This window comes from Salvelinus alpinus, chromosome 6, assembly GCF_045679555.1.
Source record: "Salvelinus alpinus chromosome 6, SLU_Salpinus.1, whole genome shotgun sequence".
In the NCBI taxonomy this organism is placed as follows: domain Eukaryota; kingdom Metazoa; phylum Chordata; class Actinopteri; order Salmoniformes; family Salmonidae; genus Salvelinus; species Salvelinus alpinus.
In genome coordinates, this window is record NC_092091.1 from 17109256 (window position 1) to 17132194 (window position 22939).

Below are 22939 nucleotides of genomic sequence, written 5' to 3' on the forward strand. Positions count from 1 at the left end.
ACAGTACAGGTTTAGAAACTGAGCGCCTGTACAGTATTTTGTAAAAACTACATTACCCATAAACACCCTGAAGTCATGGGGCAAATCATGGGATTCACGTTCACTTTCTCCAACGGTTACCGCTAACATCAGTGGAGCAATCGCACTGCGATGGCGGTGGAAGCGATTTCTCCTGACTGGGAATTCGATCGATTTGATGATGGGTCTACGAGTAAGTAACTTTTAGTTAGCTTTTTAACTATCCGGATAGAAAAGTATGATTTGCTTGCCGGTGAAATTCTCATGGGCTTGAAGCCAGGCAAATTAGCTTGAGTGGCTAGTGATCTACGTTAGCAAGTTGTCTGGCCCAGCTTCGCTTTGCCTGAGCCGCAATGGGTTTTTTTTTCTTACCAGACGATAATGTTAAAGCGCCTGTCAAATGTCAGAAGTTAGCTAGCTAATTTATTATATTTTGCGATGGTTGGTTTAAACGTCTTGTTAATCCTAGTGTTGTTGTTGCACAATACTGGCCAGCAACAGGCCGTCATGGCTGTCATGTTGAATTCATTATCTAGGTAACCATTGCCTCACACAGCTAGATTTTCAGGAAAGATACAGTGCACGTTTGACCCATTAAAAAAGCGACGACCAATTCTGTTAGCCACGTAGCTAGCTAACTTAGACACATAACTCTCAACTCCGCATCAGCTAGCAATTCATTCATATGATTGACAGGAGGCTACAGTACAGGCATCACAGTAGTGCTGTAACTTAAAAGCTAATGCATCCAAACGTGTATCCTCTTTCTTCCGGATTTACATTTCTGTGCTGCTAATGATCATGTATTGTCTGTTTGTCCCTCCAGAGATCCATACGGAGGTGCAGCAGAAGAACTATGGGAAGTTTCTGGAGGAGTACACCTCTCAGCTGAAAGGCATTGAGGACGCTCTCGACGACTCCATAGGAGACGTGTGGGACTTCACCTTGGACCCCATAGCCCTGAAGGTATCTCTCCCTCTCTCATCCTGACATTCACTCAGGTTAACTTTCCAGAGACATTGTCCTGCTGGAACTGAATCTGGGCCAGTTTTCCAGTGCTCGTGTTTTGGCTGCAGTCAGTGTCATGACTTGGGGATCATGTTGACTGAGAATTAAGTGACCTTCAGTGATGGTGATCTCCATAATAGAATGAATAGAACAGACAGCTCTATCGATAAATCATAGAGCATGGATTTTGATTGGACTGTCCATTCTCCATTCTTCTATGTGGATTCTATGGGGACATGAAACAAAACAATTTTTCGATCCTCTTCCTCTTTCAGCTTCTCCCATATGAACAGTCCTCGTTGTTGGAACTGATTAAAACTGACAACAAGGTAAATGAAGCCAAGATAAACCTTCCTCAGACATTTGAATTATGAAACTGTAATAATAGTTAATTAAGCCAGAAATATATTTGTTTCATGTATGTTATTTTGTTAGGGGAGTATTGTAAATCCCTAGCAGCACAATGCTATGAATTTGCTGGCTGTGATCCAAGAGATCATAATGAAGTCTTGCAATTTTACTAAGAAGGGAACGGGTCTAAGATTGCAACTCAAATGTACAAGTGTGCAGTTGATATTCCTTTGGTCTTTGCTCTCCACAGGTTCTGAACAAAGTCATTACAGTGTATGCAGCCCTCTGCAGTGAGGTTAAAAAGCTGAAGTATGAGGTAAGCTTGATGTTTCTTCATTGATAAAAGGTCTTGTTCAACTTTAATTGCACACTGTGTGTGTTGTTTGCACATGTAACTATTTCAGGAATGGCAGCGAGTCATTGCAACAGTTTTTGATGTATACAACTTACTGTATTGTATATGCCTTTGTCTCCCTCTGTAGGGGGAAATCAAGTTTTACAACGGCTTGCTGTACTATGGTGAAGGAGGTAATCATCTGTGATCTATGTAGCTTTATTGAATTATTGTTATTTTTTGTCTATCTAACTGTGTGTGTGTGTTCCAGTGTCAGACAGCTGTGTGGTTGAAGGAGAGTCACAGGTTCAGATGGGCCGGTTCATCTCCTTCTTTCAGGTCAGTAGTGAGAGAGTAAAACTGAGGAATTACCCAGGGGAGACTTATTGTAGTTCTAGGAATGTCCCTCCCTTTATCTCTCAATTTCTTTTCCTCATTCTCCGCTGTAGGAGCTGTCCTGTTTTGTGTCGCGGTGCTTTGAGGTGGTGGTCAACGTTGTCCATCAGCTGGCGGCGCTCTACAACAGCAACAAGTAAGACATGGACTCATCTTGGCACCCAGAACCAAATATCATGTGTGCGCTGGCCAGCCACTGGACAAGTACATATGCACCCCCATACAGACACACGCGCACATACACACTTACCCATGCAGACACTCACACACTCACCCATGCAGACACACACACACACACACACATGCACCCCCATGCAGACACACACATTTACTGGAGCTTTATTTTTTACTGTTATTGATCTTTCAGGGGAGTCACAAAAATCATTGAGTCGTCCGGAGTTCATTTTCAGACAGTGTATGAGCACCTGGGGGAGCTGTTGGTGGTTCTGCTCACTCTGGATGAGATCATGGAGAATCACGGCACCCTGAAAGACCACTGGAAGATGTACAAGAGGTACAAACACACAGATGCATGATGATATACAGAAAGATAAAGGAGATATATTTATTTAGTCTCTCTTCCTTCCTAGGTTACTGAAGTCAGTGCATCATAACCCTGGGAAGTTTGCCATCCCAGAGGAGAAGCTGAAGCCGTTTGAGAAGCTGCTTTTGAAGCTAGAGGGACAGCTGCTAGACGGCATGATATTCCAGGTGGGTACGCCCTTCAGTGGTTTCATGTTGGTGACATCACTTCCTGGTAAAGGTGACTTGGGTCTCATTCAATATGCCTACATGTACATATTACCTTGACTAACCTGTGCCCCCGCACATTGACTCTGTACCGGTACCCCTTGTATATAGCCTCGCTACTGCTATTTTTACTTAATACCTATTTTTCTTTAAACTGCATTGTTGGTTAAGGGCTTGTAAGTACGCATTTCACTGTAAGGTCTACACCGGTTGTATTCGGTGCATGTGACAAATAAAATTTACTTTGAATATGCATGAAGGTTTCAGATTTTGTTTCTGAACACCTTGCTGAAAGGGGGTACTACTACTACTCCTGAACTCACCCATCTGTCTGTGTGTGTTGGCCAGGCGTGTGTGGAGCAGAGGTTTGACGACCCAGGAGAGGGAGTGTCAGTCTCTAAAAACAGTGCCTTCGCTGAAGAGTTTGCCCTCAACATCCGCACCATATTCACCAACGTGGAGTCAAAGATCGGTCAGTCTCTTTGGTCCAACACATTTCAGCGTTGTTTACTGGACAGAAAATGAAGCTTGAAATCTGATGTGTATATTTAGTTAGTTTGTGTATCTGGGGTCTGTTTTAGGTGAGCCCTCAGAGATAGACCAGAGGGATAAGTATGCTGGGGTCTGTGGACTTTACGTTCTTCACTTTCACATCTTCAGAACTGTCGACAAGAAGCTCTACAAAGCCCTGCTAGACATCTGCAAAAAGGTGTGTGTTTGACTTCAGGTTCTGTAGTTGTATTTGTGTGTGAACATACATTGAACAAAAATATAAACGCAACATAGACATATTAGCAACCCATCATAGTAGTTGCGATTAGATTCCCCCTCTTTCTACACTGAACTAAAATATAAATGCAACATTTAAAGTGTTGGTCCCATGTTTCATGAGCTGATGTAAAATATCCTAGAACTGTTCCATATGCACAAAAAGCTTATTTCTCTCAAATTATTCTGCACAAATTTGTTTACATCCCTGTTGGTGAGCATTTCTCTTTTGCCAAGATAATCTATCCACCTGGCCGGTGTGGCATATCAAGAAGCTGATTAAACAGCTTGATTGTTATACAGGTGCACCTTGTGCTGGGCACAATAAAAAGACAATTTGACATTTTGCCACAAATGTCTCAAGTTTTGAGGGAGTGTGTAATTGGTATGCTGACTGCAGGAATGTCGCGGCAGGTAGCCTAGTGGTTAGAGCGTTGGGCCAGGAACCGAAAGGTTGCTGGATCGATTCCCCGAACTGACATGGTAAAATCTGTCGTTCTGCCCCTGAACAAGGCAGTTAACCCACCGTTCCCTGGTAGGCCATCATTGTAAATAATAATTTGTTGTTAACTGACTTGTCTTGTTAAATAAAGGTTACATTTACATTACATTCACAACTGCAGACTGTGAAACTACGCCAGCCCAGGACCTCCACATCCGGCTTCTTCGCCTGCGGGTTGGTCGAGCCACCCAGACAGCTGAACTGTGGGTTTGCACATCCGAAGAATTTCTGCACAGAAAACGTCTCAGGGAAGCTCATCTGCATGCTCGTTGTCCTCACCAGAGTCTTGACCTGACTACAGTTCGGCGTCATAACGTTCAGTGGGCAAATGCTCACCTTTGATGGCCACTGGCACACTGGAGAAGTGTGCATCTTCACAGATGGCAGACAGTGTGTACGGAGTCGTGTGGGCGAGCGGTTTCCTGATGTCAACGTTGTGAACAGAGTGCCCCATGGAGTCGGTGGGGTTATGGTATGGGCAGGCATAAGCTACGGACAACGAACACAATTGCATTTTATCTGGGGCCATTTGAATGCATAGATATACCGTGTCGAGATCCTGAGGCCCATTGTTGTGCCAGTCATCCGCCGCTATCACCTTATGTTTCAGCATGATAATGCACAGCCCCATGTCGCAAGGATCTTTACATAATTCCTGGAAGCTGAAAATGTCCCAGTTCTTCCATGGCCTGCATACTCACCAGACATGTTACCCATTGACCATGCTTGGGATGCTCTGGATCGACATGTACGACAGAGTGTTCCAGTTCCCGCCAATATCCAGCAACTTCGCACAGCCATTGAAGAGGAGTGGGACAACATTCCACAGGCCACAATCAACAGCCTGGACTGGTTTTCTGATCCATATCTGTATTCACAGTCATGTGAAATCCATAGACTAGGGCCTAATGAATTTACTTATATTAACTTATTTCCTTATATGAACTGTAACTCAGTAAAACCTTTGAAATTGTTGCATGTTGTGTTTTATTTTTGTTTAGTATATTTATGTTGTGGGAGTGCGGTGGTTTATCCCTTCTCAATCCTCTCCCCTTTATCTCCCTCTCACATATTTTCTCTCTCCCTTCTCATCCTCTCGCTCCCTTCTCTCGCTCCCTTCTCTCCCTCTCGCTCCCTTCTCTCCCTCTCGCTCCCTTCTCTCGTTCCCTTCTCTCCCTCTCGCTCCCTTCTCTCCCTCTCGCTCCCTTCTCTCCCTCTCGCTCCCTTCTCTCCCTCTCGCTCCCTTCTCATCCTCTCCCTCTCTTTCATTTCTCATCCTCTCCCTCTCTTTCATTTCTCATCCTCCCCCTCTCTCCCTTCTCATCCTCTCCCTCTTTCCCTTCTCCTCCTCTTTCCCTTCTCCTCCTCTTTCCCTTCTCCTCCTCTCTCCCTTCTCCATCCCTCTCCCTTCTCCTCTCCCCCCAGGTGCCTGCAGTGACTCTGACGTCTAACATCATCTGGTTCCCTGACACCTTCCTCATGGCCAAGGTCCCGGCAGCAGCCAAGCTTATGGACAAGAAAAGTGTTCAGAGCGTTAGAGCACAGAGAGACGCATATCTGCAGCAGAGAGCACAGACTCTCACCAAGTAGGTCCATCAGTCAATCCATCACATTTACACGATTTGTTTTGCTTTAACCCCTGGATTACAGTTGAGCATGAGGGGAGTCATAGTTTGTTTCCTGTGTCTTCTGAGTTAACATATACAGTACCAGTCAAAAGTTTAAACACACCTACTCATTCCAGGGTTTTCTTTATTTTGTCTAATTTCTACATCGTGGAATAATAGTGAAGACATCAAAACTATGAAGTAACACATACGGAATCATGTAGTAACCAAAAAAAGTTTTAAACAAATCGAAATCTTTTTTTATATGTGAAATTCTTCAAAGTAGCCACCCTTTTCCTTGATGACAGCTTTGCACACTCTTGGCATTCTCTCATCCAGCTTCATGAGGTAGTCACCTGTAATGCATTTCAATTAACAGGTGTGCCTTGTTAAAAGTACATTTGTGGAATTTCTTTCCTTAATGCATTTGAGCCAATCAGTTGTGTTGTGACAAGGTAGGGGTGGTATACAGAAGATAGTCCTATTTGGTAAAAGACCAAGTCCATGGCAAGAACTGCTCAAATAAGCAAAGAGAAATGACAGTCCATCATTACTTAAAGACATGAAGGTCAGTCAATCCGGAAAATTTCAAGAACTTTGAAAGTTTCTTCAAGTGCAGTCGCAAAAACCATCAAGCCCTATGATGAAACTGGCTCTCATGAGGAGCGCCACAGAAAAGGAAGTCCCAGAGTTACCTGTGCTTGAGTTACCTTCTTTCTTGAACTGTACTGTTGGTTAAGGGCTTGTAAGTAAGCATTTCACGGTAAGGTCTACACTTGTTGTGTTCAGCGCACGTGACAAATAAAGTTTGATTTGCTGCAGAGGACAAGTTCATTAGAGTTACCAGCCTCAGAAATCGGAAATTAACTGCACATCAGATTGCAGCCCAAATAATGCTTCACAGAGTTCAAGTAACAGACACATATCAATATCAACATCAACTGTTCAGAGGAGACCGTGTGAATCAGGGCTTCATGGTCGAATTACTGCAAAGAAACCACTTCTAAAGGACACAAATGATAAGAATAGACTTGCTTGGGCTAAGAAACACGAGCAATGGACATTAGATCGCAGGAAATCTGTCCTTTGGTCTGATGAGTCCAAATTTGAGATTTTTGGTTCCAAACGCCGTGTCTTTGTGAGACGCAGAGTAGGTGAATGGATGATCTCTGCATGTGTGGTTCCCACCGTGAAGCATGGAGGAGGAGGTGTGATGGTCTTGGGGTGCTTTGCTGGTGAGTGTCTGTGATTTATTTAGAATTGAAGGCACACTTAACCAGCATGGCTACCACAGCATTCTGCAGTAATACGCCATCCCATCTGGTTTGCGCTTAGTGGGACGATCATTTGTTTTTCTACAGGACAATGACCCAACACAAACCTCCAGACTGTGTAAGGGCTATTTGAACAAGAAGGAGAGTGATGGAGAGCTGCATCAGATGACCTGGCCTCCACAATCACCCGACCTCAACCCAATTGAGATGGTTTGGGATGAGTTGGACCGCAGAGTGAAGGAAAAGCAGCCAACAAGTGCTCAGCATATGTGGGAACTACTTCAAGACTGTTGGAAAAGCATTCGAGGTGACTACCTCATGAAGCTGGTTGAGAGAATGCCAAGAGTGTGCAAAGCTGTCAAGGCAAAGGGTGGCTTCTTTGAAGAATCAAAAATATGAAATATATTTTGATTTGTTGAACACGTTTTATTTTATATATATATAAAAAAAAATTGGTTACTTCCTAATTCCATATGTGTTATTTCATAGTTTTGATGTTTTCACTTTTATTCTACAATGTAGAAAATAGTAAAATAAAGAAAAACCCTTGAATTAGTTACTTTTAACTGGTAACGTACATGTATGATTTATCTCTCCCTGTCAGGGATGTTCAGTCTTACTATGTGTTTGTGACATCCTGGATGATGAAAATGGAGGCCATCTCGTCGAAGGAGCAGCGCAACGACAAGCTGTCAGAGGACCTCAGTAGCAGGTGTAACGTCTTTGTGCAGGTGTGGACTGACTTTATTAACTAACCTTTCAGAAACTGCTCAAACGTACCAGGGGGATGATTTTATGTCATATATTATTTTCCATGTCTCCCCTGCAGGGTATCCTGTATGCCTACAGTATCGGCACCATCATTAAGACTACCATGAACCTGTACATGTCCATGCAGAGACCCATGACCAAGGCCTCCGTCAAAGCCCTCTGCAGACTGGTCGAGCTGCTCAAGGTGTGTGTGCTAATTTGTTGTGCATTATGATAAATAATTGTAGATAAAACATTGTGAATGTATCAAACACAGCTGTTTAAAGAGGTGTGATGTCACTTCCTCCCTGGTCAGGCAGTGGAGCACACGTTCCACAGGCGGTCCATGGTGGTGGCTGACTCTGTCTCCCACATAACCCAGCACCTGCAGTCCCAGGCCCTCAACTCCATTGGCACCGCTAAGGTAACACTACTCTCATCTCAATTCAGTATCTTTTTTGTGTAGGGAAATTCAATTTACACCCAGGGGATTACAGAAATGCAACATTTATACACCTCATATTCACATCTGACAAAGAAACACATTTCTATAATTTTTCCCATCAGTTTGAATATGTTTCTTTCCGTAGAAAAGGGTGATCTCTGACAAGAAGTACAGCGAGCAGCGTCTGGATGTGCTGTCCTCTCTGGTGATGGCAGAGAACGCTCTCAATGGGCCCAGCACTAAAGAGCGCCGCCTAGTGGTCTCCCTGGCCCTCAGTGTGGGAACACAGATGGTATGACCATTATTCAAGTTTCTTCTGCCTAGGGTTGCAAAATTCTGGTAATTTTCCAGGTTTTCCAAGAATCCCAGTTGGAATATTCCTAGAATCAGGAGGGAATAAGCAGAAAATCCAGGAATCGTTCAACTGGGAATTTGGTGAAAATATTTACGTGAACTGAAGGTTATGTTGCGATGGTAACTTCCTACAAATTCTTCAAGAAAACCTTCAAAGACGAGGAGCTGCTCCCGCTGCAGTTGGTGCTAAAGAAGCTGGACCTGATCAGTGAGCTCAAGGAGAGGTGAGGGGAACACACTGCCCGGTAAAGCCTAGGCATTAGCTATAGGACCTAACACAAGTCTTCAGTTCTATTTAAGCAAACTAAAAACCCAGGAAAAACACCTGAAACCTACATTTTTTGATAAATGTAAGTATATGAATGTAATGTACCGGTATGTAATATATCACTGTTCTCTGATCAGGGTGAAGGTCCAGTGTGACTGTAGTTTCCTGTACTGGCACAGAGCTGTATTTCCCATATATCTGGATGATGTGTATGACCACGCTGTAGATGCTGCACGGATACATGTAAGCACTGAACACACCTCTATTCTCTCAGCTTCAAGCGATATCCTTACTCTCACTTTCATAACATACTATCCATAAACATGATCAACTGCCAGCACTTCTCTACCAATATGTAGCTCGCTGTTCTGCTTCTCATTGGTTCCTGTTGTCGCTTTTGATGCATTGATTGGTCCCCTTGGCTGTCCCTTGTCCTGGTCGTTGGATATGTTTCACCGGTCCTGCTGTCACTCCTACCCGTGACTGTTTATGATTGGCTCGTGCAGTACATGTTCAGCGCCCTGAGGGACAGCGTACCCACCATGCTTCACGCCAAACACATGGAGTCATGTGACCAGCTACTGGAGAGCTACGACACAGAGATCATGGAGGTGTTCAATGAGGTGAGGAGGGAAGAGGGAGGGAGAAGCAGCTGAGAGGAGAGGTGAGATGGGGTTGCTTAGGGTAGCTTTAAAAAAATATATATATACAGTGGGGCAAAAAAGTATTTAGTCAGCCACCAATTGTGCAAGTTCTCCCACTTAAAAAGATGAGAGAGGCCTGTAATTTTCATCATAGGTACACTTCAACTATGACAGACGAAATGAGGAAAAAAAATCCAGAAAATCACATTGTAGGATTTCTAATTAATTTATTTGCAAATTATGGTGGAAAATAAGTATTTGGTCACCTACAAACAAGCAAGATTTCTGGCTCTCACAGACCTGTAACTTCTCCTTTAAGAGGCTCCTCTGTCCTCCACTCGTTACCTGTATTAATGGCACCTGTTTGAACTTGTTATCAGTATAAAAGACACCTGTCCACAACCTCAAACAGTCACACTCCAAACTCCACTATGGCCAAGACCAAAGAGCTGTCAAAGGACACCAGAAACAAAATTGTAGACCTGCACCAGGCTGGGAAGACTGAATCTGCAATAGGTAAGCAGCTTGGTTTGAAGAAATCAACTGTGGGAGCAATTATTAGGAAATGGAAGACTGATAAGACCACTGATAATCTCCCTCGATCTGGGGCTCCACGCAAGATCTCACCCCGTGGGGTCAAAATGATCACAAGAACGGTGAGCAAAAATCCCAGAACCACACGGGGGGACCTAGTGAATGACCTGCAGAGAGCTGGGACCAAAGTAACAAAGCCTACCATCAGTAACACACTACGCCGCCAGGGACTCAAATCCTGCAATGCCAGACGTGTCCCCCTGCTTAAGCCAGTACATGTCCAGGCCCGTCTGAAGTTTGCTAGAGAGCATTTGGATGATCCAGAAGAAGATTGGGAGAATGTCAGATGAAACCAAAATAGAACTTTTTTGGTAAAAACTCAACTCGTCGTGTTTGGAGGACAAAGAATGCTGAGTTGCATCCAAAGAACACCATACCTACTGTGAAGCATGGGGGTGGAAACATCATGCTTTGGGGCTGTTTTTCTGCAAAGGGACCAGGACGACTGATCCGTGTAAAGGAAAGAATGAATGGGGCCATGTATCGTGAGATTTTGAGTGAAAACCTCCTTCCATCAGCAAGGGCATTGAAGATGAAACGTGGCTTGGGTCTTTCAGCATGACAATGATCCCAAACACACCGCCCGGGCAACGAAGGAGTGGCTTCGTAAGAAGCATTTCAAGGTCCTGGAGTGGCCTAGCCAGTCTCCAGATCTCAACCCCATAGAAAATCTTTGGAGGGAGTTGAAAGTCTGTGTTGCCCAGCAACAGCCCCAAAACATCACTGCTCTAGAGGAGATCTGCATGGAGGAATGGGCCAAAATACCAGCAACAGTGTGTGAAAACCTTGTGAAGACTTACAGAAAATGTTTGACCTATGTCATTGCCAACAAAGGATATATAACAAAGTATTGAGAAACTTTTGTTATTGACCAAATACTTATTTTCCACCATAATTTGCAAATAAATTCATTAAAAATCCTACAATGTGATTTTCTGGAATTTTCTTTCTAATTTTGTCTGTCATAGTTGAAGTGTACCTATGATGAAAATTACAGGCCTCTCTCATCTTTTTAAGTGGGAGAACTTGCACAGTTGGTGGCTAAATACTTTTTTGCCCCACTGTACATACACACACACACAATTTGTCTTGCCACTGTGTATGTGAACCCTTTGGAATTACCTGGATTTCTGCATAAAATGTGATCTGATCTTCATCTAAGTCACAACAATAGACAAACACAGTGCTTAAACTAATAACACACAAACAATTATACGTTTTCATGTCTTCATTGAACACACTGTGTAAACATTCACAGTGCAGGGTGGAAAAGTATGTGAACCCTTGGATTTAATAACTGGTTGACCCTCCTTTGGCAGCAATAACCTCATCCAAACGTTTTCTGTAGTTACAGAACAGACCTGCACAACGGTCAGGAGGAATTTTGGACCAGTCCTCTTTACAAAACTGTTTCAGTTCAGCAATATTCTTGGGATGTCTGGTGTGAACCGCTCTCGAGGTCATGCCACAGCATCTCAATCGGGTTGCTTCAATTCACCGACAGAGAGCCTTACATTCTCCTGCAAAATGTCTTGATAAACTTCAGAATTCATTTTTCCGTCAATGATAGCAAGCTGTCCAGGCCCTGAGGCAGCAAAGCAGCTCCAAACCATGAATCTCCCTCCACCATACTTTACAGTTGGGATGAGGTTTTGATGTTGGTGTGCTGTGCTGTGCCTTTTTTTGTACATCAGTGGCTTCTTCTGTGGTGTCCTCCCATGAACACCATTCTTGTTTAATGTTCTACATATCGTAGACTCGCCAAAAGAGATGTTTCCATCTTCCAGAGATTTCTGTAAGTCTTTAGCTGACACTAGGATTCGTCTTTACCTCATTGAGCATTGTGCTCTTGCTGTCATCTTTGCAGGACGGCCACTCCTAGGGAGAGTAGCAACAGTGTTGAACTTTCTCCATTTATATTACAATATGTCTTACCATGGACTGATGAACATCAAGGCTTTTAGAGATACTTTTGTAACCTTTTCCAGCTTTTTGCAAGTCAACAATTCTTCATCTTAGGTCTTCTGAGATCTCTTTTGTTCGAGGCATGGTTCACATCAGACAAACTCAAATTCCAATTTTGCTAGTTTTTTTTATAGGGCAGGGCAGCTCTAGCCAACATCTCCAATCTCGTCTCATTGATTGGACCTCCAGGTTAGTTGACTACTGACACCAATTACCTTTTGGAGAAGTCATTAGCCTGGGGGTCTTTCCAACCTGCACTGTGAATGTTTAAATGATGTATTCAATATAGACAAGAAAAATACAATAATTTGTTTTATTAGTTTAAGCACACTGTGTTTGCCTATTGTTGTGACTTAGATGAAGATCAGATAAAATGTTATGGCCAATTTATGCAGAAATCCAGGTAATTCCAAAGGGATCACATACTTTCTCTTGCCACTGTATATATATTAATTAATTAATTATACAGTACCAGTCAAAAGTTTGGACACACCTACTCATTCCTGTTTTTCTTTCTTTTTACTATTTTATGCATTGTAGAATAATAGTGAAGACATCAAAACTATGAAATAACACATGAATCATGTAGAAACCAAAAAAAGGTGTTAAACAAATCAAAATATAGTTTATATTTGAGATTCTTCAAAGTAGCCACCCTTTGCCTTGATGACAGCTTTGCACACTCTTGGCATTCTCTCAACCAGCTTCATGAGGTAGTCACCTGGAATGCTTTTCCAACAGTATTGAAGGAGTGCTCATATATGCTGGGCACTTGTTGGCTGCTTTTCCTTCACTCTGCGGTCCAACTCATCCCAAACCATCTCAATTGGGTTGAGGTTGGGTGATTGTGGAGCACTCAGTCACTCTCTTTGGTCAAATTGCCCTTACACAGCCTGGAGGTGTGTTTTGGGTCATTATCCTGCTGAAAACAAATGATAGTCCCACTAAGCGCAATCCAGATGGGATGGCGTATCGCTGCAGAATGCTGTGGTAGCCATGCTGGTTAAGTGTGCCTTGAATTCTAAATAAATCACATACATTGTCACCAGCAAAGCACCACCACACCGTCACACCTCCTCCATGCTTCACGGTGGGAACCACACATGCGGAGATCATCCGTTCACCTACTCTGCATCTCACAAAGACACAGCAGTTGGAACCAAAAATCGCAAATTTGGACTCATCAGACCAAAGAACAGATTTCCAAAGGTCCAATGTCCATTGGTCGTGTTTCTTGGCCCAAGCAAGTCTCTTCTTCTTATCGGTGTCCTTTAGTAGTGCTTTCTTTGCAGGAATTCGACCATGAAGCCCTGATTCACAGTCTCCTCTGAACAGTTGATGTTGATATTGATATGTGCCTGTTACTTGAACTCTGTGAAGCATTTATTTGGGCTGCAATCTGAGGTGCAGTTATTCTAATGAACGTATCCTCTGCAGCAGAGGTAACTCTGGGTTTTCCTTTCCTGTGGCGGTCCTCATGAGAGCCAGTTTCATCATAGTTGCTTGATGGTGGAAAGCTGTCATCAAGGCAAAGTGTGGCTTCTTTGAATAATATAAAATATATTTTGATTTGTTTTGATTTTTTGGTTACTAAATGATTCCATATGTGGTATTTCATAGTTTTGATGTCTTCACTATTATTATACAATGTAGAAAATTGTAAAAATAAAGAAATACCCTTAAATGAGTGGGTGTGTCCAAACTTGTCCTGTATATCTATTCCCTGTATAAATCTCACCCTCCACCTCCATCCCTTTCTCCTCTCAGCATCTGTTGGACAAGCTGTGTAAAGAGATAGAGAAGGACCTGCGTCTGTCTGTCCACACACACCTGAAGCTGGACGACAGGAACCCCTTCAAGGTGGGCATGAAGGACATGGCCCACTTCTTCTACCTCAAACCCATCCGCTTCTTCAACCGCTTCATACACATTAAAGGTAGCTACGCACTGCACTGGATGGGCCCCTGGGATACAGCACTGTGGTGTGTGCGGGGTTTTGCAAGTCCTTTACCAAGATGTGTGTTCAGTCTATTCTATGCATATTTGTGTGTCTTTGTCTCAGAGTATGTCTCACCGTGTGTGTGTCGTCCTCACAGCCTACGTGACTCACTACCTGGATAAGACGTTCTATAACCTAACCACAGTGGCTCTGCATGACTGGGCCACCTACAGCGAGATGAGGAACCTGGCAACACAGCGCTACGGACTCATGATGACAGAGGCACATCTACCCAGCCAGACCCTAGAACAGGTGTGTGTGTGTGTGTGTAGTGTGTGCGGTGTGTGTGTGTCAGTCAGTCGATGAAGTCTGCTGAGGCCAGGATTCAATCCGAGCGGCTTTTCCGGCTATGCACCTTTTTAACGCATTCGCCGGAGACTGTATTCATGGTAAAAGCTACCTAGGCTATGTCGGCTCAATCGGAAATTACCTTTTAAATGGTTTTAGGTTCTAAAACACTCAACGGACATTATGAAAGCTTAACCAAGTTTAAATCTTCCCATAGGGTCAATACAGCTGCATTCAGACAAAACATGTTTCCATCAAAACAAGTATATTCCTCCTATTTAGGCACTTCTCCTCTCCAATCCTTACATATTTTATGGTTCGACAGGAAGACAAAGTGATAGGGTAATAAACCATTGTTTCTCCCTTAAGGGGATCTGACCTGACCTCAACCCCCTTGATGCCTTATCCAAAGATCTCCACCCGTATCCTCTATAGCAAACCTGTGACTTCCTCCCGTCCACCCAACACATTCCAAAGCCATCTGGCTCCTACAGATAACCATTAACTTCTGATGTAAAAACCACTCTCTTTCACTCGTCAGATACTACACTGCTGAGTATAACAATGTTCCAAGTTTAACCCAGAATCTAACAATGGCGAATAGTCGACACAGCGCTATTTGATTGAATCCTGGCCTAAGTGTCCTTTTGCTTTGTCCAGGGACTGGACGTGTTGGAGATCATGAGGAACATCCATGTGTTTGTATCCCGCTATCTCTACAACCTCAACAACCAGGTAAGATCTGTCTCTCTCTCCTACCTGTTCTGTCTGTCTCACCGGTCTGTCTCACCCGTCTGTCTGTCCCTCAGATCTTCATTGAGAAGACAAGCAACAACAAGCACCTAAACACCATCAACATCCGCCACATCGCCAACTCCATCCGCACCCACGGCACGGGCATCATGAACACCACGGTCAACTTCACCTACCAGTTCCTGAGGAAGAAGTTCTACATCTTCAGTCAGTTCATGTACGACGAGCACATAAAGTCCAGACTCATCAAAGACATCCGCTTCTTCAGGGAGACCAAAGACCAGTCAGACCAGAAGGTAACGGGGCTCACTTCACCTCTTCAGTTGTGTGGAAAAACCTGTTGTGAAGTCATACATTTATGATCGGTCTTTCCCTTTAGCTTGTAGGGAATAGAAGAACTAGTCACAAAAGGCTCCGGTTTTAAAAACAAACAGGAGTGTTGCTCCCGGTCTGACATGTCCTCTGACTGTATTGCCATATCTGTATGTCTGTGTGATGTTTGATCTAGTACCCGTTTGAGAGGGCAGAGAAGTTTAACCGTGGCATCAGGAAGCTTGGCATCACCCCAGACGGGCAGAGTTACCTGGACCAGTTTAGACAGCTTATTAGCCAGATCGGTAATGCCATGGGCTACGTTCGCATGATCCGCTCTGGAGGACTCCACTGTTGCAGCAGCGCCATCAGGTACCAGACACAGGGCATTGATAGTACGTTATAACACTTTAAGATATGGAATGTTCTACACTGTGTTTCCCAGGTTTGTTCCAAGCTTGGAGATTTAGTGCTGTAAGGGTTATGGGTAATGTTGTTTTTGGAGATGTAGTACTGTAAAGGGGGTTGTGGGTAACCTAGTTCAATAGTAAATGGTAATAAACCATAAACCCCCTTGTGTATTGTGTTTTTCACAGGTTTGTCCCTGACCTGGAGGATATAGTGAACTTTGAGGAGCTGGTGAAGGAGGAGGGGCTTTCAGAGGAGACCCAGAAAGCTGCCAGGTATGCTTGTGTGCACCTGATGATGTATTTCAATTCACACAGCTTTAACCAAAACAATTGCTCTCTATGGGCTAAAGTATTCTTATCTCTTCTGAATGTGTCTTCCTCTCAGCCTGCTGGACTCTGTGCTGGGGGATCTGACCAGTAACTCTGCCGAGGGGACAGAGTACTTCAAGATGCTGGTGGGAGTTTTCGCCCCCGAGTTCCGCAGCATCAAGAACATGCACCTGAGAAACTTCTACATGATCGTACCTCCTCTGGTGTGTCCTTTCACGCATCTCTCTATTCATCTCTTTCACCCACTCATGTCTGAGCACTTCTTCTCTGTCTTTCAGGCATTCACCCATCTCTGAGCAGTCTGTCCATCCTTCTCTCTTAGTTTGTCAACTCCTCTCTTTTGGAATATATCCTTCTCTCCTTTATGTGTATCTGTTTATCTCTCATTCTCTCTCCCTGTCCATCTAACTTTCTGTTCTGAAGCAGCAGATACCTTCTCTTATACAACCTTTCCTTTTCTCCTTCAGACGGTGAATTTTGTGGAGCACTCCATCGGCTGCAAGGAGAAACTCAACAAGAAGAACAAAGGAGGGGCAGCCTTCACAGACGATGGCTTTGCCATGGGTGAGTCAGTGTGGTATGATCTTTCACAGATCACTGTATGTAGTAGGATAGGATAAAACTTTCACATTAGCTGTTGATGATTTTCACTGATCGTTGTTATCTCACTCTCACCTCGTCTCTCTCCCTTCCTCTTCTCCTCTGCTCTTTCCCCTTCCTCCCTCATACCCTCCTCCACCCTCTCCCTCCTACCCCTCCCTCTCCCCTCTTCTCCTCTGCTCTTTCTCCTTCCTCCCTCATACCCTTCTCCACCCTCTCCCTACTACCCCTCCCTCTCCTCCCCATCCCCCCATCTCCTTCCTACCCCTCCCTCTCCTTCCTACCTCTCCCTCTCCTCCCTCTCCCCTCTTGTCCTCTGCTCTTTCTCCTCCCACCCTCTCCCTCCTACCCCTCCCTCTCCTTCCTACCCCTCCCTCTCCTCCCTCTCCCCTCTTCTCCTCTGCTCTTTCTCCTCCCTCCCTCATACCCTCCTCCACCCTCTCCCTCCTACCCCTCCCTCTCCTTCCTACCCCTCCCTCTCCTTCCTACCCCTCCCTCTCCTCTCTCCTTTCTCCCTCCTACCCCCCCTCTCCTCCCCATCCCTCCTACCGCTCCCTCTCCTTCCTACACCTCCCACACCTCCCTCTCCCTCCTACTCCTCCCTCTCCTCTCCACTCTCCTGCTACAGGTGTGGCCTACATCCTTAAGCTGCTGGACCAATACTTGGAGTTTGACTCCCTCCACTGGTTCCAGGCAGTCAGGGAGAAGTACATGAAGGAGATGAGTGCTGTGGTGAAGGAGCAGAATGTCCAGGCCACCAGTCAGGATGAGAAGCTCCTGCAGACAATGAACCTCACCCAGAAGAGACTGGACATCTACCTGCAGGTACATGGCTGACCACTGACCTCCGATCTAGAATGAGATTATTCAACGTCAAGTCCTAGCCTTGACCATCATGGGGGTTTGACAATATCTGATCCTGGGCCAGTGATTATGGGGAATGGGTATCCTACCTACTGCTGCAAAAAGAGCGGAGGGGAATATGAGCTTGGCAGCTTTGTGTGTTGACACTGAAATAATCAATCCAACCAATCAATCAGTAATGCCCCCTCTCTGTTGTCTCCTATAGGAGTTTGAACTGCTTCACTTCTCCTTGAGCAGCGCTCGGATCTTCTTCAGAGCTGACAAGACGGCCGCCGAGGAGACCCAGGAGAGGAAGGACAGAGGTCAGGGGTCATGGGGGTGGGCAGGTAGTCTTGCCGAGGGCAGCAGGTAGCCTAGCGGTTTGTGTTGGGCCAGGAACCGAAAGGTTGATTGTTCACTTAGTCGGCTCTGGGATTCAAACTATCGTTTGATCTGCCCTTGAGCAAGGCATTTAACCCTATTTGGCGCAGGAGGGTAGGGCTGCAGTGTTATCAGCTCTTAACCAACCATGCTATTTTGTTGTTGTTCGTTGTTTGCGGCCTCCGACCCCAAGGCACTACAGAGGGTAGTGAGTACGGCCCAGTACATCACCAGGGCCAAAGTTACTGTTATCCAGGACCTCTATACCAGGCAGTGTCAGAGGAAGGCCCTAAAGATTGTCAAAGACTCCAGCCACTCTAGTCATAGACTGTTCTCTCTGCTACCGCACGGCAGGCGGTACCGGAGCGCGAAGTCCAGGTCCAAGAGGCTCCTAAATAGCTTCTACCCCCAAGCCATAAGACTCCTGAACAGCTAATCAAATGGCTACCCAGACTATTTGCATTGCCCCCCCCTCCCCGGAACGCTGCTGCTACTCTGTTATTATCTATGCGTAGTCACTAATAACTCTACCTACATGTACATATTACCTCAATTACCTCGTCACCGGTGCCCCCGCACATTGACATTGACTCTGTACCTGTACCTCCTGTATATAGCCCCGCTATTGTTATTTACTGCTGCTCTTTAATTATTTGTTTTTCTTATCTCTTTTTTTATTTTTTATTCTTAACTGCATTTTTTGTTAAGGGCTTGTAAGTAAGCGTTTCACTGTAAGGTCTACACCTGTTGTATTCGACGCATGTGACAAATACCATTTTATTTGATTTAATTGCTCCAGGGTCGCTGTCAATAATGGTTGATTCCTAGCCATGACCCAACTCTCCAAGGGTGTCTCGGGGAGTTGGATATGCAAAAAAACAAATTTCACACCACACACTTGTACATGTGAAACAGAACAAATATAAGCTCCCCCTCCCATTTGACCTTTTGAGGAGGGTTCACTGGGGGAGGTCAATCTGGTTTCCATGGAAACCAGTGTTTTTATTTTATTTTCTATTTTACCTTTATTTAAACAGGGAGCCCTGCGCACACAATTCATAAGACAACATTTTATCAAAATCAGATCAGTACAAAAACAATCAAGACAAATAGCCACATTCCTCAGAAGATTGTTCCTCAATCAATAATTTCTATTTTGTAGAGGAGAGATGTAGAAATACATTTTCTATTCATGTAATGATGGTTGTGTTTTGCATAATGGCTTTATAAAGAGAGTACCAATGCAATTTACAGGAAGATCAGCTGACGTTATGCCATCAGCTAATGGTGAATAATGTTATGTAAAAATGACCGTCTTTATTTCTGTCTTTCAGAAGCGGCTGCCAAAGCAGTGCCCACATGTACAGATGGCTCTGAACTTCTAAGGGACTGCTAAGGGACACTCATGAGTTCATTAGGTCAGAGTTCAAATATCAGTTCTGGGACTAATCTGGATGACAGGGGTACTCCACTGGATGGAGAGGAGGGCAAGGTGGGGATAAACGGGGCAGAAGACTACTGTCATGTCCTGTGATACAAGAGGGAAAGTTGAAGACTGGAGTGTGTTCTTAGAGACATGGAAGCCCCCCTTAGCAGAAAACAGGACAATGATGCAGAAAAATCCATTCTTTGCCCCTGAACTGCTTGTCCTTTTAAGCTCTGGATTGGTCCTGGGAGGCTCTGGTGAGAGAGGCAGAGAGGGTTCTAGTAATGATTTGCTTCATGTGATTCTGGTCCCATGTCTGCGAAGCATCTCATGATTATGCCCCGATGGAGGTGTCTCATCGTTAATAAAATATAATCTCTTTCTCAAATGCTCAAACACTCGCTCTTTCTCTCTTTTGTCAGTCTCTTTCTCTGTATGTATGGATTAGCTACTTTGTGGCGTTAACTGGACTGCTTATCATTTATTTAGGGGGAATGAGTAGTTCATGTCAGGCAAAATGTTATTTATTTTCTGTGACTACATTTAATTGGTTGTAATAAATAATGAGAGACAGAGGTGTGTCTTCAGACTGTTTAATCAGCCTGAATAGACTAGATGTCCAGTGGCACAACAGGCCAGAGATTATTTTGATATGATAAAATCAGCAGCTCTGTAATTAATGACTCCGATATCAGGGAGATGATGATGTAATCAATTACATTGATGGATTTGTATGTGTGTGTACATGTTACTTTCCACTTTTTGTCCTTGGACATAATGCAGAAGCTCACGTCTAAATCCTAACATGTCTGCTTCCTCTTCTGCAGTGCTGACATCATAGCCTTTGTCCCTATAATGTTGAGCATCACAATGAATGAACACACAGGATAATCAGATGTTCTTGCAGAAGAGAAGAGTGATTTGTTGTGGTAGCTGTATTCTCTGTAATGTCTCCATAGAAGAGTGATTTGTTGTGGTAGCTGTATTCTCTGTAATGTCTCCATAGAAGAGTGATTTGTTGTGGTAGCTGTATTCTCTGTAATGTCTCCATAGAAGATTATGACGTTGTGTGCGCATCACATTTGACTTCATGAATGTTTTCAAAGACAGACATGACTTGGTAGACATTTTATGTTTATATGAAATTCTATTGGATTTCACTCCTTGCCATTGTGATTTTCTTTAAGTACAGGCCAGGGTGCCTTTTTGATTGTTCAATGATGACTTATATTGTGTATGTTTCTATACATAAAATACTAGTTGAGAATATACTTCATAACTACAATGAAGAGTAGAAAAAATACTAACTCCCTTTACTATTTGGTTACAGTCCATTTAGAGCTGTTCTCAATGTCATTTTATGACTCAAAGCACTTAATCTTTTATGTTCAAATCAATATTTTCCTTTAAACACAAAGGGTTCCTGTATCATAAAGATCTATGTTTCCTTGTTGCATGCTGTCATGTTAGTAAAGGACTTGTTTTATTGTCTACCAATGGTACGGCTAATATGGTTTTGATATGTGTTCTTGATAGCCCTGTCTGCTGAGTATTTCATCGGTTAAAGCAGGGTCTTAACATGCCAAGTCATGATGTCATAGGGTCCTGTGTTTTGGGCAATCATGTCACATGACCTGGATTGTAACCTTTTTTTTTAAACTGTCCCCTTTTCTTTTTATGTAAATGAGCGCAGCAGCATCCTCAGACCGTTGTTTTTATTTTTGGTGTAATTCTCATTTCTGTAAAAGGCTTCAAATAAAGGTTCAAATCTTGGTCATGTTACATGATAGCAGTGTTGGAAAAAGTACCCAGACATCATACTTTAGTAAAAATACCCTAATAGAAAATGACTCGAGTGAAAGTCACCAAGTAAAATACTACTTGCATAATAGTCTAAAAGTATTTGGGTTTAAATATACTTAAGTATCAAAAGTAAAATTATGAATAATTTCTAATTCCTTATATTAAGCAAACCAGATGACACCATTTTCTTGTTTTAATTTACGGATAGTCGGACACACTCCAACACTCAGACATCGTTTACAAACAAAGCATTTGTGTTTAGTGAGTCCTCCAGATCAGATGCAGTAAGGATGACCAGGGATGTTCTCTTGATAAGTGTGTGAATTGGACAATTTTCCTGTCCTGCTAAGGATTCGAAATGTAACGAATACTTTTGGGTGTCAGGGAAAATGTATTGAGTAAAAAGTAGATTATTTTGTTTAGGAATGTATTGAAGTAAAGGTATTAAAAAATATAAATAGTAAAGTACAGATACCCAAAAAAAACAACTTACAGTAAGTAGTACTTTAAATTATTTTTACTTAAGTACTTTACAACACTGATGATAGCTGAAAACACAGGGCCGTAGACCATAAGTGCACATTGAATAGAGAAATGTAGGCAAGGTTGATCCCTCAGGCTTTGTTTTTGGTTCAACGTCATGCCTACAAGTGTCTGTCCACCTTGATTATTTGATCTGAACTACATGCACAAAATTATGCTTTGATTCTATTATTGAATGAAGATGAGTTATTAAGAGAGAAAAAACTATGTTGATGAAATGGTAGCTATAAGTGATGGCTAAAATCTAAGGGACCAGTTCTGAGTGTCTTTTGACCAATCAGACTAGCTCTGAAAAAGATCTGGTGTTAAAAGATCTAATGTGATTGGTCAAGAAAACATTTGGTGGAGAAAAAAAAAATCTGAATTTGACTGCCTGTGTAAACGCAGCCATTGAGAGTGACAGGGTTGGAGTCAGTAAGGACTTTTGGGCAGAACTGTGACCCTAATCCTAACTGTAGAAGAGAGAAGTAGGTCAATGGATTGGTTTGATACCCAGGTTGGTTCATTTCAGCCATCAGCTTGGCATCCTAATTCCAATGTCTTGTTTATGTTGATTAACCTGTAGTAAATCCAAGGCATTTGTGTTTAATAACCATGATTAGTGTATTGTATACTTACAGATACGTCATGGTAATAAAAGAGAGTTCTAAAGAAATGCATTGTGTGTTTACTAATCTCTCACGAACACACTCCATCTGACCAAATTACACAAGATTTTAGTTCTGGGTTAACTGAGGTTGTGTTTACTTGTATAATTTCTCATTAGGCACAGGCACTAATCACAAACCAATTATGACTTCAAGAAATATCCTCTATTTTGTGATTATCACATCTCTGTTCAAGAATGATCTATTATCAGCCTAGACCTGTATTAGTCCTACCTATTCCAACCCTACTCCTTCCTTCCACACCACTGGCCCAGAAATGGTCCTGTCTGTATCAGCAGGTCAGTAATACACTGGTTATACACAGATAATACAGATACAACTCAGAGGACCGTTGGAAATCATTTTGTATACACTGAGTGGACAAAACATTAGGAACACTTTCCATGACAGGCTGACCAGGTGAAAGCTATGATCTTGGCAGGTAGTCTAGTGGTTAGAACATTGGGCCAGTAGCTCCATGGTTGCTGGTTTGTATCGCTGAGCTGAGGAGGCTCTGTCGATGTGCCCTTGAGCAAGGCAGTTAACCCTAATTTCTCCTGTAAGGCGCTCTGGATA

At 43.4% G+C, this 22939-nt stretch overlaps 1 protein-coding gene across 1 annotated transcript; it reads left to right on the forward strand.

Moving 5' to 3' along the window:
• The first annotated feature begins 79 nt into the window (after positions 1-79).
• Positions 80-22371, forward strand: washc4 (WASH complex subunit 4). The gene is made up of 30 exons (XM_071405627.1): positions 80-211; positions 845-984; positions 1302-1355; positions 1628-1693; positions 1860-1905; positions 1983-2050; positions 2161-2243; positions 2475-2621; positions 2698-2818; positions 3206-3329; positions 3439-3566; positions 5553-5713; positions 7613-7739; positions 7838-7963; positions 8075-8182; positions 8349-8495; positions 8702-8781; positions 8963-9068; positions 9332-9448; positions 13796-13964; positions 14125-14279; positions 14976-15050; positions 15125-15364; positions 15577-15752; positions 15977-16063; positions 16176-16323; positions 16588-16684; positions 17349-17545; positions 17790-17886; positions 19279-22371. Exons 1-30 carry the CDS (start codon positions 151-153, stop codon positions 19338-19340), a joined length of 3513 nt encoding a protein of 1170 aa, XP_071261728.1. The 5' UTR covers positions 80-150; the 3' UTR covers positions 19341-22371.
• Positions 22372-22939: the final 568 nt, after the last annotated feature.

Bases quoted from the DNA above. Each gene is read 5' to 3' on its own strand.
- washc4 (XM_071405627.1), top strand. From the start codon at position 151: ATGGCGGTGGAAGCGATTTCTCCTGACTGGGAATTCGATCGATTTGAT. The intron at 2,051-2,160 runs GTCAGTAGTGAG...TCTCCGCTGTAG, and splicing joins GGTTCATCTCCTTCTTTCAG to GAGCTGTCCTGTTTTGTGTC. The intron at 17,887-19,278 runs GTCAGGGGTCAT...TCTGTCTTTCAG, and splicing joins CCAGGAGAGGAAGGACAGAG to AAGCGGCTGCCAAAGCAGTG.